The following is a 15,736-nucleotide window of genomic DNA, read 5'->3' as shown; positions in this document are numbered from 1 at the left end:
TAACCTTGCTAGAGAGTCCTCTGCTAAAGCAGTGACTGCCTCTGCCAAAAACCACTGTTGGTGCCAAGACAGTCAGTGTAACAGGGCCTTCATGGGTCTCAAAAGAAACCAAGCAAATACTGGTGAGATGACAGGCCTGAAACCTCCTGCATACACATAGCCAGGATCAATGGCAAAGACTCAGAAATCCTCTCATGTCACCCAGGTGACATTATCCTGAAGGGTAAGATGTTAATGAGCCCAGGCAGGGGTGTGGGTCTGTGAGTCTCTCCAGGAGAAGGCTGACAAGAATCTTGTTAGACAGCGATGCCCGGGTGAGAGCTCCTCAGTCAAGACTCTCAGTTACTTATCTTGCTATGATAGAAAGAACTTTGTTTCCATAACTGGGAATGGCAACTCCATCTAAGCAAATTTGAAAACCAACAAATTTCAACTAAAATAATGCTAAATACATGCATAATCCCACTTTCTTACCACCTCAGAGCAGAAATATTACTTCAAACAAGCCACATGGGGATTTTAAAGAGGGCCTGTCTGGTTTTTACTTCCTAATCAGCTGCTTCCGATGGTTGGTTTTCCTATAACATGGTCAAGAAGACTGCCCTAAACAGAATGCAGACATAGCTAGCTCCAAATCTTCCACGAGTTTTTACCAGAGTACACAGTGAATGCTCTTCTAGAACATCACGCCTAGACAAGTACTCACGGCTGCCATCAATGACTGTAGAAGTGGTTGGCAGAGAGATCTCCTGGAACTGTGGTGACACAATGGCAACAGGAGGCCGATTCTTACGGGGCTCTGTAGGAAAATGACCCAGAAGAAATTGGAAGAGGGGCTTTAAAATTGTAGGAGGAGCAGGCCCATCTTGGGGGGATTATAAAACAGCTTCTATTACATAAATGATTGTTGAAGCATAGCCAAACGGGAAAGTCACAAGACCAGGTTGCCATTCTAACACAAGAGTGTTTAAAGCCTCTTCCAAACCTGACTATTCCTAAGACCATGCCTGTGCATTCTTTCAACGCTCATGTGCTATCTAGTTTATGAAAAGCACTAGAGCTGCAAGTGACTGCTTTCAGGCAAGCTGATTAGAGGTTGACAACAAATAAGCTTTGCGCAATGAAGGCCTTGGCAAGCAAACCATCCCTTGGCACAGACTGTGCTGAAAAGATAATAGGTGATTTCTCAGCCATCCCCCAGCTGACTGTGTGTGAGGCGACTAGGCCTGAGTGATGGGAAGCCACAAACCACTCTGGTCCACCCAAATGACAGTGAGCTACAAACCCAGCAGCCTTTTCTTTGAGTAATGATCAAATGGTCTTTACGCTAAACACATTTTTAAGAAGGTGAAGAGATTATCTTGGCTACAAAGTTCAAGGAATGAAAAGAAAATCTATTACCAACAAAGACAGAAAACAGTATTAAGAATTTGTGCCAATGTATGCTCCACTTTCCAACTTACCTCACCTCCTTCGAAAATACAAAACAAGATACCTTGCTATTGCGCTATAATCTACCAATGATGGATCACTTAAAAGAATGCCTCAATTTGATTTCCAAGGTGAAAGAGGACTGGTGGGGTTTAAATGAGGAATTCTGTGTGCAAAGACCCACATTTCTGGAAAGAGATCAGAAAAGGCAGCCACTTGGCTGGTTTTCCTTTTACATGCTTCTCCTAGGCTTTCTTGTGTCTCTTAATTACAACACATGGTCCTCTCTCAGCATGAGCCACTTGGAGAAGTAGTTTTCAGGTAGATAGACTATTGCTCAGGCCATACTGCACTATGGGCCATGTGACTAATGTTTCCCTGCCCAGCCAAATGTTCCAACTAGAACTAAAGTATATACTTTGGGGGCCAGCCCCATGGCTTAGCGGTTAGGTGCACGCACTCCGCTGCTGGCGGCCCGGGTTAGGATCCCAGGCGCGTACCGACGCACCGCTTCTCCTGCCATGCTGAGGCCGCGTCCCACATACAGCAACTGGAAGGATGTGCAGCTATGACATACAACTATCTACTGGGGCTTTGGGGGGAAAATAAATAAATAAATAAAATTATTAAAAAAAAAATAAAGTATATACTTTGCCACTCTAACCTTTTACTACATTGAACTAGGAATTGCCCAATAAATATATTACAAAAAAAGAATGGGAATTAAAAACCCCCCAAGTCAAATCTCCATCTCCTAGGGAATTCTGCTGAGGGAGCAACAGAGACACAGCCACGACTGAGAGAGACATACCTGGTTTTACCGTCACGTTCACATAGCCTTCCCCATGGGCATTTTGACCATCTACAATCACTTTGAATTCATACAGGCCTGGAGTGAGCTGCACAAGTGAGAGAAGATCTTTTAGATCGTCACAAAGAGCAGTGATTATATTTAAAATAACATATATATCTGAACTTTCCTATGTTGATTCTTGCACTCTCCTCTTCCTGTGCTGTTTCCAAAATGGAGAAAGTAAACTAGCTGAAGAGATGAAACAATGAATTAGAAACGGAAAAAAACATAGCTTTTAATGTGAATCTTATTACTAGCTGACTCTAGAACAACAGAAGGGATTTCAATATCTCTGTACTCCCATTTTCTTTTCAGAAGAACTATTAAGGGCCCAAACATCCAACTTCACAGAGTTATGAAATTAAAACAATCATCTCTGCAAAGAAAAACATTTTGTAAAAATACCAAATAGCTCCCAAATATCTGAATATTTTTCCCTCTCGATTTCCACTAACTGTATAAACAAAATATGAAAGAAAAAAAATTACCCACAATCCCACTGTCCTAACACATCAATTAATCATATTTCTCTTATTTCCTTCTAATCCTTGACCACACACAAAAAATAGTTTTAGAGCCAGCTCCAACGGCCTAGTGGTTAAAGTTCAGCGTGCTCTGCTTTGGCAGCCTGGGTTTGGTTCCCAGGCGCGGAACCATACCACTCATCTGTTAGTGGCTATGCTGTCGTGGTGGCTCACATTAAAAAAAAAAGAAAAAAAGAGGAAGATTGGGAACAGATATTAGCTCAGGGCGAATCTTCCTCAGGGAAAAAAAAAAGTAGTTTTAAACAGTTTATTTGTTCAACAAACATTTATTGAGAACCAAGTATGTACCAGTCATTGTCCTAGGCGTGGGGTTTGGAGATGAATAAGATAAGATCCCTAACTTCAAGATAACCTTGTATTTCAATGGTATTCAGAGTCCAGCTAAAATCAAGGTATATATCAAACTTTTTATTGTTCTCTTTTCCATTCATTTAGCGTGAACACTTTCCCCATTATAATAGTCTTTTTAATAGTCATTTTAATGGCTGCAGAATAGTACATGAATAAATATGCCATAATTCACATAAGCATTCCACATTGCTGGGTATTTGGGTTGTTTCCAAATTTTTACTATTATAACTAATACTGTGATGAACATCTTTCAGGCAAATGGGTTTTTTTCTTTCTGTTGAATTATCTTCTTTGGGTAAATGCTAACTGACCCCATGTAGTGTTTTTGACTATTTCCTTCTTCCTACAATGCTCTCCTTCCCTGGATTTCACTTCTCTGCCCACTCCTCATTTCCTTCAGTTTCCTCTCCCTTTCATATCTTTAATGACAGTGTTCCCCAGGATTCCAATGGCAACCCGTTTATTTCTTCACTCTACACGTGCTCTCTGCATGATCTCATCTGTTACCATGGTTTCAACTGTCATCTATTTGAGGCTGATGTGCTCATTTACCGCTCTAGCCCAGACTTGTATACTGATCTCTAGCCCCTCACCCCCAGCTACTTACTGGCCACCTCTACTCAAATATTTCACAGGTACCTCAAACTCACTCTGTCCAGAAATGAATTAACCATCTGCAAACCTCCCCCAAACCTGCTCCTTTTTCTGTGCTCCTCATTTCAGTGAATGTCACCACAATCACATCAAAATCCACGCAGGTGCCTAAGCCAAAGGCTAGAATTATCCTAGACTTCTCTTCCCTAACATCTCCACCCAATTAATTGATCACCAAGTCTTATCAAGTCAACCTCCATTATATTTCTCAAATCCAGTCACTTCTCTCCATTCACACTGCCATCACCTTAGTTTTTAACCATTCATCATGGGATAGTCATTAAAAGCATGAGCATTAGAGACAGAAAGTTCCAGTTCAAATCTCCTATTTAATAGCTTTGTTAACTTTTGCCAAACCATTTTATTTTTCCAATTTTTAGTTTTGTCATTTTTAAAACAGATATTAGTATCTACATCTTGGAGTTGTTATAAAGATTAAATGAAATAATTGCATAAAACAATTAGCACTGTGTCTGGCACATGGTATGAGCTCAATAGGTGGTTTTTAAGTTTTATTTTTTTAGTTTTTTTACTCAGGCTATTATCATCTCACACCTACATTTTTCAACAGATTCTTCACTGGTCTGCAGTCAGGGTGATCCTTCTAAACTGAAAATCTGAACACGTCTTTCTCCTGCTTAAAACCTTTCAAAGCTTCTATATTCTCTCTGCATAAGATTCAAAGTCCTTACTCTGGCATATAAGGCTCTGTGCAATCTGGCCCCTGCATCTCTCCAACTTACTTGTGCTACTGCTCTTCTCATACCATAGGGTCCAGTCAGGCTGAACCACATATAATTCCCTTTTTCCTACATTTTCTTTCTAATATTTGGCCCAGTGGACATATTACTTCCTCTGCTTGGGGTATTATCGCTCCATTCTTTACCCAGTAAATTAGTCATGTTTCATGACCCAATTAGGCAAACTCTAAGAAATCTACTCTAACTCCCCAGGGCTTCAAGACCCCTTGCGTATCCCCTCTTATAATTATCTGCTTCCGGTCAGTGTGACCTATTAGACTCTATTGTCCTTCAATGTTAGGATTATGATCAATTCACTGGTAAATCCCCAATTCCTGCCACATAACTAGTATACAATGAACTGCTGCTGAAAGAATGAACGAATGAATGAATGAATGAGATTGCTTGGCCAAAGAACATGAACGTTTTTATGGCTCTTAATAACTATACTGAATCCCAAAAAAGACTGAGCCAATTTACACAATCATGTGGCCACAAATAACCAACTTATCTCCCAAATTCTAAAATCCTTATGTTACCCTTAAAAGCTGTTTAGTGTATATTTTCAGCTATGACCACCACGCTTATACAGTCTTCTCAACATAAATGAAAATTTGAGAATCATACACTAACAAACACTGGATGTCAGCCAGTCAGACTTTTGGAGGATTCAGTTCTGAAAGATTATTCCCGACTTAAGTGTGGACAGAAAATCCAATAGTATACATTTTGAAAAATGGTCAACACCTCTCCCCCAGCCCTGCAAATGACAGGAGGCAAATTCACCTTGGATAGTTTGAGGATCTGGGAATGTTTCCCTTCCACTTCTCCACTGTAGTCTTTAGGATGAGTAATCAGCTGCCACTCATAGGTGTAGGTTTCTCCTATAGAAGGGCCGTTATAGAAATCATCAAAACACACACCTACACACAAAGAGGGCAGCCATACAGCCTGCCAATAACAAACCTGTTCTAATTCTTGACAAGGCCTTAGTTTTTAAGATTTCACCCCAAAGCCTCTAGGGAAACCAAACATTCTGTTCAAAAGGTGGATTCCGCTGACTCAGCTACAGTCAGGGTTTCTTCCACTCTCTCCCAGCAATGCTCATTCCTGCCCCATACCCACCCTCCTCAGGGCCAATCCTCCCTCAAAATACCAGGTTGCTCATGATGTGGCATCCCGGTGAAAATACATGCCCTACCAACCACTATAGATGAACTCATTGGGAACAAACGCCATTTTCTTGCAAAACTTCTTTTGCAACACAGCACAGCAATGACTTCTAAATAACATGGTTCAAAAATAGCTTTTTACAGAGTGCTAACAATGCTCGTCTCACTGAGGTCATCACACCCTGGTGAGTTACAAGAGCTACTTCATTCCTACTGAGCTAAATAACACACTGCAGAAGATGGTAGGGGATGGCCCATTTAAAACAGGCCCCACTGAAATTAATTAAGATCAAATGAAGCATTAAATGGTCCTCATTTGTAGCTTAGACTATATGACTGGGTAGGGCAAGGATAGAATCCTTTATCTAAAGGGAATCTCTCCCCAGCAAAAGTGGTCTTAAATTTTTTGGAACAAAATGCATTTCTGGCTAGGGAAGGGTGGGATTTGGTAGGAAGGTTTAGTTTAAGTTACCACCCAAAAGGAAAAAAGAGAAACCCCAAATGTTTAGAAGAGAATGTCATCTTTTTCTTATTTCATGAGTTCAAAAGTTACAGTTCACACATAGAACCTAATTCCTAGATAGCCTTCATCTTAAGACCAGATTTTATTTCATAAGCCTAAGATACAAGATCTATTACTCTTCCTTCCTCCCCAAAATACTAGTTTTGTTTTGGCCAGCTGTCAGCCCCAGGCAGCTCTCCCAAATGTATACGTGGAAGTTAGGTTAGGTGATGAGCAGGAAAGAAGCAGCAGAAGGAGGACTGGTGCTAAAAGATGACATTTCTTCCAACTATAGTTGGAAATTTTTTTTTCCATACAGAAAACAGACTCACACTAGTTTGGAAACTGATCATTTTATAATATCTAAGGCTAGCAACACAAATTTCAAAAAAGGACAATATTCCTAGGACAGAAAAGCTCAGGGGATGAACTACGCCTTACAGCCAGAAATTTGCCCAAGGGTAGGAACAACTGAGTATAGGTCTGTTAGACAGAATGCTAGTTTTATGATTTAGGGCAGTGGTTTTCAAACTCTGCCTCTGAACCCGAGAGGGATCCTGAGAGCTGCCACAGGAGATGAGGGGGATAGAGAGCAGGTAGAGCTGGTCCTGCCTCATCATCCCCTACCTTTGAAAGTTTGAAACTATCCATCTCATGTACCTGATAAGGGCTGAAGAACTTGGGAACAGGAGAGTTGAAGAGAATCTGTTTCTCAACTCATGTGTTTTGAAATACTGATCTACAAAGTGATATTAACTCACAGAAATACACATGCAGATAGGGGTTAGGAAGGAAAACACAGTACAGCCCAGCATATCTTTCACAAAAGAGTTGAAGCAATCACAGCTCAAGGCAGTTCTTTCCTCACCTCCATCTTCAAAGGCCAACAAATCCGTTCACTTTAACTTACTACCAGAGGAGGAAAGGAAAAAGCATCTCTATAGAGGAAGGTGGAATGAACTGACAAGGAAACCTCAATTTGAGGGCAGAAATATAGAACAGAGAGAACATTTCAGTTCTGGAAAAGTACTTTTTGCATAAATACACTATTTGGTATTACACCCAGAAATTAGGAATATTGTATTGGAAATGTGTGTACCTAAAATGGAAGGACTCCATCCTGAATAGAGTATGGCATTCTATTTGTCTAACCTTATAACAAGAGTAACATAAACCCAATGCAATTATTTTGCATCAAAGTATGCTTCACTTCATGTCATAGATAGTCTTAAGATATTATACCTATGTGTTTATAAGTCAAACTTTGGTATATTAACATATACTTCAAAGGTGAAAGGGATGCTCATATTACAAAAGTTTTCTTAAATAATAAATTAATCATTCCCTAATTTATATATTTTATAAATATGAATTTTGTATATCACACTGGGATTGTCTTTTTTTTTAAGTTTCAAATCTATATTCAATTGAATATAATAACTTCTCTCCAAGTTTTGCATCTGCTGTTTACTAGTTGTTTGGCCAAAATAAACAGACTAACCTGAGTCTCACTCAGTGTCTTCCCCTTTTAAATGGGTATAATACAACCTACATTTAATGAGCATCAGCTATATGCTAGGCACCAAAGTAGGTGCCTTATATACCATTTCATTTTGCTCTTAAAGTAATCTTATGAAGTAGGAATTATTATCCTCATTTTACTGAGAAAGAAATGGAAACTCAGAGAAGTTAAATAATTTGCTTAAAATCATTCAGCTAATGACTGGCTGAGCTGGGATTTGAATCCAGGCTTGACATCAAAAGTCTATGATCTCAAACATTATATTGCCTCTCGTATCACATAAATATTTGTGCATATGCAAGCTATATCCTAGTCTCAAAGGACTGTTGCAATGAGTAAATGAGTTAAGGTATGTAGATATCATTATAAACTAAAACATTAATTATCCAAATGTAAGGGAATGTTTTACCTTCAAGTGGTTCTGGGAGAACATATGCATTTAATTGAACTTCATTCTTAGGCAGGGTCATCTGGACACTATCTCCAGCAGATACCACCAGTTCCTTTATAACTGGAAACAAGGAAAATATACAAGAGATAAGAAATTAGATCCAGACCATCTCATTTCTCTCCTTCCTTTTGTGGTCAAATTTCTTTTATGAACAATATTCAGCTACTGCCTGTATTTCCTCATTGTTTATCCTCTCTAATCCCCTGAAATTTGATTCTGCCCCCACTTTTACATTGAAAAGCATCTTTGGAGGTCATCAACAAACTGCTTATTAGCAAATCAAACAGCTGTTTCTCATGCTCATCCTTCACGTCTGTGGCATCTAATTCTGCTGACTGCCTCCATCTTAAAACTCTTGATTAGCATGACACCATATTATTCTGCTTTCTTCCTCTCTCTAAGTTTTTCTCTACTGTTTTTTAACTGTGGTCTGTCCCTAAGCCCTCTTTATAAAGTACTTTCCACAGAGTTCAACTCTGTTTCAAGGATCACCTTTATGCTGATAAATAACTTTCTAATAAAATACATATATACAGTTCCTAGAAAGAAAGGCAAGTGTCGGTCACAAGGCCAGCCTTAATTTCTTTCCATTCCGGTTGCTCTAACGCTAGACTTAGATTATTCCAAGAATCTTAATTGGTCTTCCCTCTGCTAGCTCTCCCCACTCTAAGCCGTTCTGTCTTCCTAAAACACCCACCACCATTAATTTTTCTAAAATACTCACTCACCATGATACTCTCCTACTTAAGACCCCTACTCCCACACCATGTTTAAAACCAAACTCCTAACCTGGCATTAGAGAACCACTATCATCTGATCATACCATCTCACCCTTCCTACCCAGTTCTGCCTCTAGTCATACTAATTTTCCCTCTTGTGTTCCACAGAAGCCATGGTCTATTCTTGGGGACTTGGTAAAAGCTATTTCCCTCAATTGGGGTGTTTGCCTTTCTTTATTCTAAATACAGTACTCTGTTTCTAGCTTAAAGCCAGTCTTCTCTCCAAGAAATCTTCCCAGACCATTTCAGTTCAAACCGATCTACTTCCTGAACTACTTGAGCATTTTTGGAACACCACGTTAGCACATAGCTATATAGTGTCTTTATACTATTCACTAGCTATTTCATATATGTCAGAGTTTCTCAAGCATGGCACTATTGACATTTTGGAACTGATTCTTCTCTGTTGTGGGGAGGATTGTACTGTAAGATGTTTAGCAGTATCCCTGGCCTCTACCCACTAGATGTCAGTAGCACCCCTCCTCCACAGCTGTAACAACCAAAAATGTTTGCAGGTTGTTGAGAAGCACTGATTATATAAATCTTATTTCTCTGACAATAATTGTTCATTTGGTATGAGACCTAGGGACTAGAAGAGCTTAAAGCAAACAGCTGGGTGGTCCACCCATATTTCAAGACTGGGAGGTGAGAAGGGCTTCCTAGAAAAATAGGAAATTTGAGATTTATCTGTCTGCTTGGGAACATTGCACTTGGGGAGAAATGAAACCATCCTTTATGGAAGTTTCAGCATTTAGACATTCCAGGAAGTGGAATTAGAATTCTCTGAAGTGATTTTCACAAGAAAGAAAGAAAGAAACCACTATACTCAGAGATTGTATAATGGACAAAAATACAGTGCAACTCAAACCCTTCACAATTACACCAAAAGTTACAGGCATTCTGTCTGAATACAAACATTACTTTGGTGCCTCGGGATTGAAACCCTAAAATTTCATGTTATATTACCACCAAAGGAGACTCTAGGAAATTAAAAATTGGCAAAATTTTGTTTTCACTGGCTTTGCTTCACTCTGTTGACTTCTTTCAGGGGATAAAGATCAACTTAGTTTCCTTGATTAACCATTTCCTCCTAATACCTTAGAACAGCACTGGTGAAGCACAGATTTGTTGTTAAGGCAACACTCTATGTATGAATCTCCTTTCTATGGGTTGCTTTAAAAATAAAGATGCTGGGCCGGCCCCGTGGCTTAGCGGTTAAGTGCGTGCGCTCCGCTGCCGGCGGCCCGGGTTCGGATCCCGGGTGCGCACCGAGGCACCACTCCTCCAGCCATGCTGAGGCCGCGTCCCACATACAGCAACTAGAAGGATGTGCAGCTATGACAGACAACTATGTACTGGGGCTTTGGGGGAAAAATAAATAAATAAAATCTTTAAAAAAATAAAAATAAAAATAAAGATGCTGTCAAAATCAGAGAGATAAATATCTGACCTACAATCAGCCTTTCAGATCCAACAAACAGATCCAACTCTTTTTTCCCAATGGCCTCTGTTTGCTTAATCCCTTGAACATTACTTATTTAACTCTTGCACCTTTAAGTCCCAGGCACAGTAGAATCTGGCTCTGGGAAAATGAGCCTCATAAATTCCCACGGGCTGGGGCCTATTGAGAAAAGGATCGAGAGCCCCAAGTCCTATGATTATAGGGACAGGGTTATTTTTTCCTCTAGCCTACAGTATTCAAAACTCATGCCTCCCTCCTTTCTTTCCACTAAAAGAGAACACTTTGATCAAACGCTCTACTTTCCCATCCTATCTCCAAGGGCAGAATCAAAGGGCCTCACCTGGGTATGGTGCTGAGGTGCTCTGCAAAGAGGCCTGGGGGGTGGGGGTAGCATAACTGTAGGAGGGAGCCACTGGCAGAGGGGTAGCAATCTGGATTTTCCCAGGCCTGTTTACTTGCTGAGTACTAGGCGTAGTACCGGGATCCTCTGATGGCTCAGGCTGGACTGACATATTCTTTAACCAAAGAGGAATCTCTGCAGTCAGGTCTACAGTTAAGGGATTGGAAGTTGTAACTGCCTTGTGGACCTAAAGAAATGCAAAAATTCATTTGAGTAGGCAAAAGTTATACAGCCAGTTTTCTAGGTCATGTCTCATGAAATAATTGCATGTTAAATGTTTTTTAGAAAATGCAAAACTGTCAAAAATATTAAACTAATTTCACCACCCAAAGTCATGTTAAAATATTGACATAAGTCTTCCCAACCTTTTTTTCTATGCAGAGTTTTGCTTAAAACAAAATAGTAATAATCATACTATGTATACTTTTATCTTCTTTTCTCACTTAACATTTATATTTAACCTTTCTACAAATACTTATTGAGCACCTATTATGGAACAGGCCTTGTGGATCCAAAATATTAAAAAAAACATAATCACTGTGCTCAACCAGTGCGCAATCTAGTGGGGGAGAGAGAACTAAACACATAATAAAGCCAAATGGTAAATATACCTATAAAAGTTATGATGAACCAAAGCAACACAATCTTAGGGTACTTATCTCCTCTCTCAGAGAGAGGGAGCATGCGAAGAAGGATGTTTTAAATAAAGGCTTCCTAGAGGAAGAGTCTTGAGCTGAATTTTAAAGGCTGAGGGGAAAGATGAGCATAGGCATGAGAAATGAGATTAACATGGCCTGTGTTGGGAACTGAGAGCCATAAGCAAAGTGAGAAGCAGGAAGTAAGGCAAGATGAGCTGGAAAGACAGTCAAGGGGCAGACTAAGGAAGATGTTATATGCTACTTTAAGTAACCAGGTAATTGTGAGCAATTAAAGGGTTGTATGCAGGGAAGTGACAAGGTCAAGTTTCTGTTTTAAATGGATCATTTAGCGTATCGGTTTGACGAAATAAGACAACAGCAGGAATACCACTTAGGAGGGTACTGTATTTATCCAAATGGCTATCCAAGTGGCTGAACAAGGAGAGTGGTATGGATTTTTTTAAACAATTAATTGAAGTACAATTTACATAAAATAAACTGCACACATTTCAAGTGTTGGTCAATGCATTTTGACAAGTGTATAAACCCATGTAATCACAATCAAGAGAGAAAACATTTCTATCAGCCCCAGAAGTTGATTGATGCCCCTTTGCAGTAAATTCCTGCCTCCACCCACAGGTTCAGGCAACCACTGACTTGTTTTCTGTCACCATTAGTTAGTTTGGGTTTTCTTGTATTTCATATAAAAGTATCATATACATACTATTTTTGTTTCTGGCTGCTTTCACTCAACATAATGTTTTTAAGATTCACCCATGTTATTGTGTATATCAGTAGTTCATTCTTTTTTATTACCAAGTAGTATACTATTATAGAGATACACCAAAATTTATTTATCCATTCATCTATTAATGGAGATTTAAGTTGTTTTCAGTTTTCAGCTCTTATAAATAAAGCTGCTACAAACGTTTGAATACAAATGTTTCTCTAAACATATGTTTTAATTTCTCTTGGGTAAATACTTAGAAGCAGAATTGCTGGTTACATGCAAGTGTATGTTTAACTTTATAAGAAACTGTGAACTGTTATCCAAAGTGGCTGTACCATTTTGCATTTCCACCAGCAATGTATGAGAGTTCCAGTTGCTCCACAACTTCTTCAATATTTTGTATTCTTGGCCTTTTTATTTTTTATCATTCTAATGATATCTCACTGTGATTTAATTTGCATTTTCCTGATGACTAATGAGGTTGAACATCTTTTCATGTGTTTATCGGCCAGTCATATATTTTCTTTGGTGAAATTTATTCAAATCTTTGTCCATTTTCTTTACAATTTTATTAAGGTATAACTGACATACAATAAACTTAATGTATGTAAAGTGTACAATTTGACAAATTTTGACATATGTATACACCTATGAAACTATCACCACAATCAAGATAATGAACATATCCATCAGTTCCAAAGATTCCTCATGCTCCTTTGTAATCTCTTCTCCCCACCCACTTCCCTAAGCAACCACTGCTCTGCTTCCTGTCATTATACTTTGCATTTTCTAGAATTTTATATAACGTGAATCACACAGGATGTAATTTTTTTTGGTCTGGCTTCTTTCACTCAGCAAAATTATTTTGCTATTCATCCAAGGTGCTGTGTGTATTGATAGTTCTTTCCTTATGATTGCTGCGTAGTATTCTGTTGTATGACTATACCACAATTAATTTGTTTGTTCATTCACCAATAGATGGACATTTGAGTGGACTCCAGTTTTTGGCTACTACAAACTGAGCTGCTATAAATATTCCTCTACAACTCTTTGTATGGACATATCTTTTCATTTCTCTTGGGTAAACATCTACGGGTAGAATGCCTGGTCACATGGAACATGTACCTTTAACTTTTTTAAAAACTGCCAAACAATGTTCTAAAATAACTGTTGTGCCACTATATAGTCCCACCACCAGAGTGAGCATTCCAGTTGCTCTACAACCTTGCCAGAATTTGGTGTAGGAAGTCTTTTTAATTTTAGCCATTACTGAGGTGTGTAGTGGCATCTTATTGTGGTTTTAATTTGCATTTTTGTAGTGATTTAATGACGTTGAGCATCTTTTCATGTACTTATTGGACACCTGCATAACTTCTTTGGTAGACTATCTGTTCAAATCCTTTGCTTTGTTGTTAGTTTTCTAATTAAGTTACAAGAGCTCTTTATTATTCTAAGAACAAGTCCTTTGTTAGGTACTTTGCAAATATATGCAGCTTGCCTTTTCATTTTCCTTAACGGTGTCTTTTAAATAGCAAATCTTTGTAATTTTGATGAGCTCCGATTTATCAATTTTTTCTTTTATGGCTGATGCTTTCAATGACTTATTTATTTAGTGACAAGATGACAAGAATGCTCTCCTGTGTTTTCTTTTACAAGTTTTATAGTTTTTAGCTCTTAAATTTAGGTCTATGATCCATTTTGAGCGAATTTTTCTGTATGGTGTGAGGTAAGGGTTAAAGTTCATGTTTTTCCATAGCACTATCCAATTGTTCTAGCACCACTTATTGAAAAGATTAACCTTTCCCCACTGAATTGCCTTGGCACACTAATTGACTATATTTGTGTGGTTCTATCTCTGCACTCTATTCTGTTTCATTGATTTAGTCTATCTTTACACCAATACCACTGCTTTGATTATTGCAGCTTTATAAAAAGTCTTAGGGGCTGGCACAGTGCCGCAGCGGTTGAGTTTGTGCATTCCGCTTCAGTGGCCCAGGGTTCGCCGGTTCGGATCCTGGGCGCGGACCTGCTCACCACTCATCAGGCCACGCTGAGATGGCATCCCACATAGAAGAGCTACAACTCTACAACTATGATACACAGCTATGTACTTGGGCTTTGGGGAGAAAAAAGAAAAAGAAGAAGATTGGCAACACGTGTTAGTGCAGGGCCCATCTTCCTCAAAAAAAAAAAAAGTCTTAAAGTTAGATAGTTTAAGTCCTCCAACTTTATTGTTCATTTTCAAAATCATTTTGATCATTCTAAGTCCCAATTCATGAACGTGGCTGTATTAGTTTCCTAGGGCTGCCATAACAAATTACCACAAACTTGGTGGCTTAACACAACAGAAATTTATTCTCTCACAGCTTTAGAGGACAGAAGTACAAAATTAAGGCATTGGCACATTCCCTCTGAAGGCTTTTGAGGAGAATCCTCTTCCAGCTCCCAGAGCCTCTCAGCATTCCTTGGCTTGTGGAAACATAACTCCAATCTCTCTCTCCATCTTCATATGGCCTTCTTCCTCGTGTCTCTGTGGGTCCAAATCTCCCTCTCCTTCCTCTTGTAAAGACATCAGTGATTAGACTTAGGGCCCACCCTAAATACAGGATAATTTCATTTCAAGATCCTTAACTAACTACATCTGCAAAGATCCTATTCCCAAATAAGGTCATATACTGACGTTCCAGGTAGACATGATTTTGGAGGGGGCACTATTCAATCCATTTTAATGGTATATCTCTCCATTTATTCAGTTCTTTAATTTCTCTCAGTAGTGTTTTATAGTTTTCAGTATATAGCTCTTGCACATATTTTGTTAAATTTATCCCTAAGTATTTCATGTTTTCGGATGCTATAATACAGTTTTTAAAACTTCAATTCCAAATTATTCATTGCTAATATAAACACAACTGATCTCCAAAAATTGTTCTTATATCCTGCAACCTTGCTAAATTCACTTAATAGTTTCACTTGCTTTTATGTACATTCCTTGGAATTTTCTAGGTACATGATTATATCATCTGTGAATAAAGGCAGTTTTGCTTCTTCATTTCCAATCTGTATTCCTTTAATTTCTTTTTCTTGCATTACCATATCAGCTAGGACCTCCAGCACAATGTTGAATAAAAGTGGTTAGAGACACTATTTGTTGAGTAATTGTCATCTCACTCTCCTTTAAATCTCTGAACACAGATTCCTTTTTTTTAAGCATATTTTTAATACCTGCATTGAAGTCTTTGCTAAATCTGACAACTGAGTCCACTCAGAATTCAGTTCTATTGATTACTTTTTTTTTCTCTGAGTATGGGTCACACTTTGCTGATTCCTTTTTTGCATGTCTCATAACATCTAGTGGAAAACTGGAAATTTCAGATAATATATTGTAGCAACTCTGGATTCTGTTTTACTTTTCTGCTGGGCTGTTGATTATTTTTAGTAACTTCCCTGTACTATAGAATCTGACTCCCCCACAGTATGTTGCCATTGATAGCTCTGTTCAGTTTTTT

At 38.7% G+C, this 15,736-nt stretch overlaps 1 protein-coding gene across 6 annotated transcripts in view; it reads right to left on the bottom strand.

Annotated features, from left to right (window-relative positions):
• Window positions 1-15,736, bottom strand: part of KIAA0319L (KIAA0319 like) — a 99,851-nt gene that overhangs the window by 26,684 nt on the left and 57,431 nt on the right. For all 6 annotated transcript variants that reach the window (XM_087446310.1, XM_087446309.1, XM_014784134.2 and 3 more), the window contains exons 4-8: window positions 10,803-11,049; window positions 8,180-8,281; window positions 5,361-5,458; window positions 2,243-2,330; window positions 707-799 (exon numbers count right to left, since the gene is read on the bottom strand). In XM_087446310.1, the coding sequence (XP_087302436.1) occupies window positions 707-799; window positions 2,243-2,330; window positions 5,361-5,458; window positions 8,180-8,281; window positions 10,803-11,049 (628 nt within the window). The remainder of the gene's footprint in view (window positions 1-706; window positions 800-2,242; window positions 2,331-5,360; window positions 5,459-8,179; window positions 8,282-10,802; window positions 11,050-15,736) is intronic.

Source organism: Ceratotherium simum, chromosome 22 (genome assembly GCF_057802395.1).
Source record: "Ceratotherium simum simum isolate JZ-2026a chromosome 22, ASM5780239v1, whole genome shotgun sequence".
In the NCBI taxonomy this organism is placed as follows: domain Eukaryota; kingdom Metazoa; phylum Chordata; class Mammalia; order Perissodactyla; family Rhinocerotidae; genus Ceratotherium; species Ceratotherium simum.
This window is presented reverse-complemented; position numbering and strand designations above follow the sequence as displayed.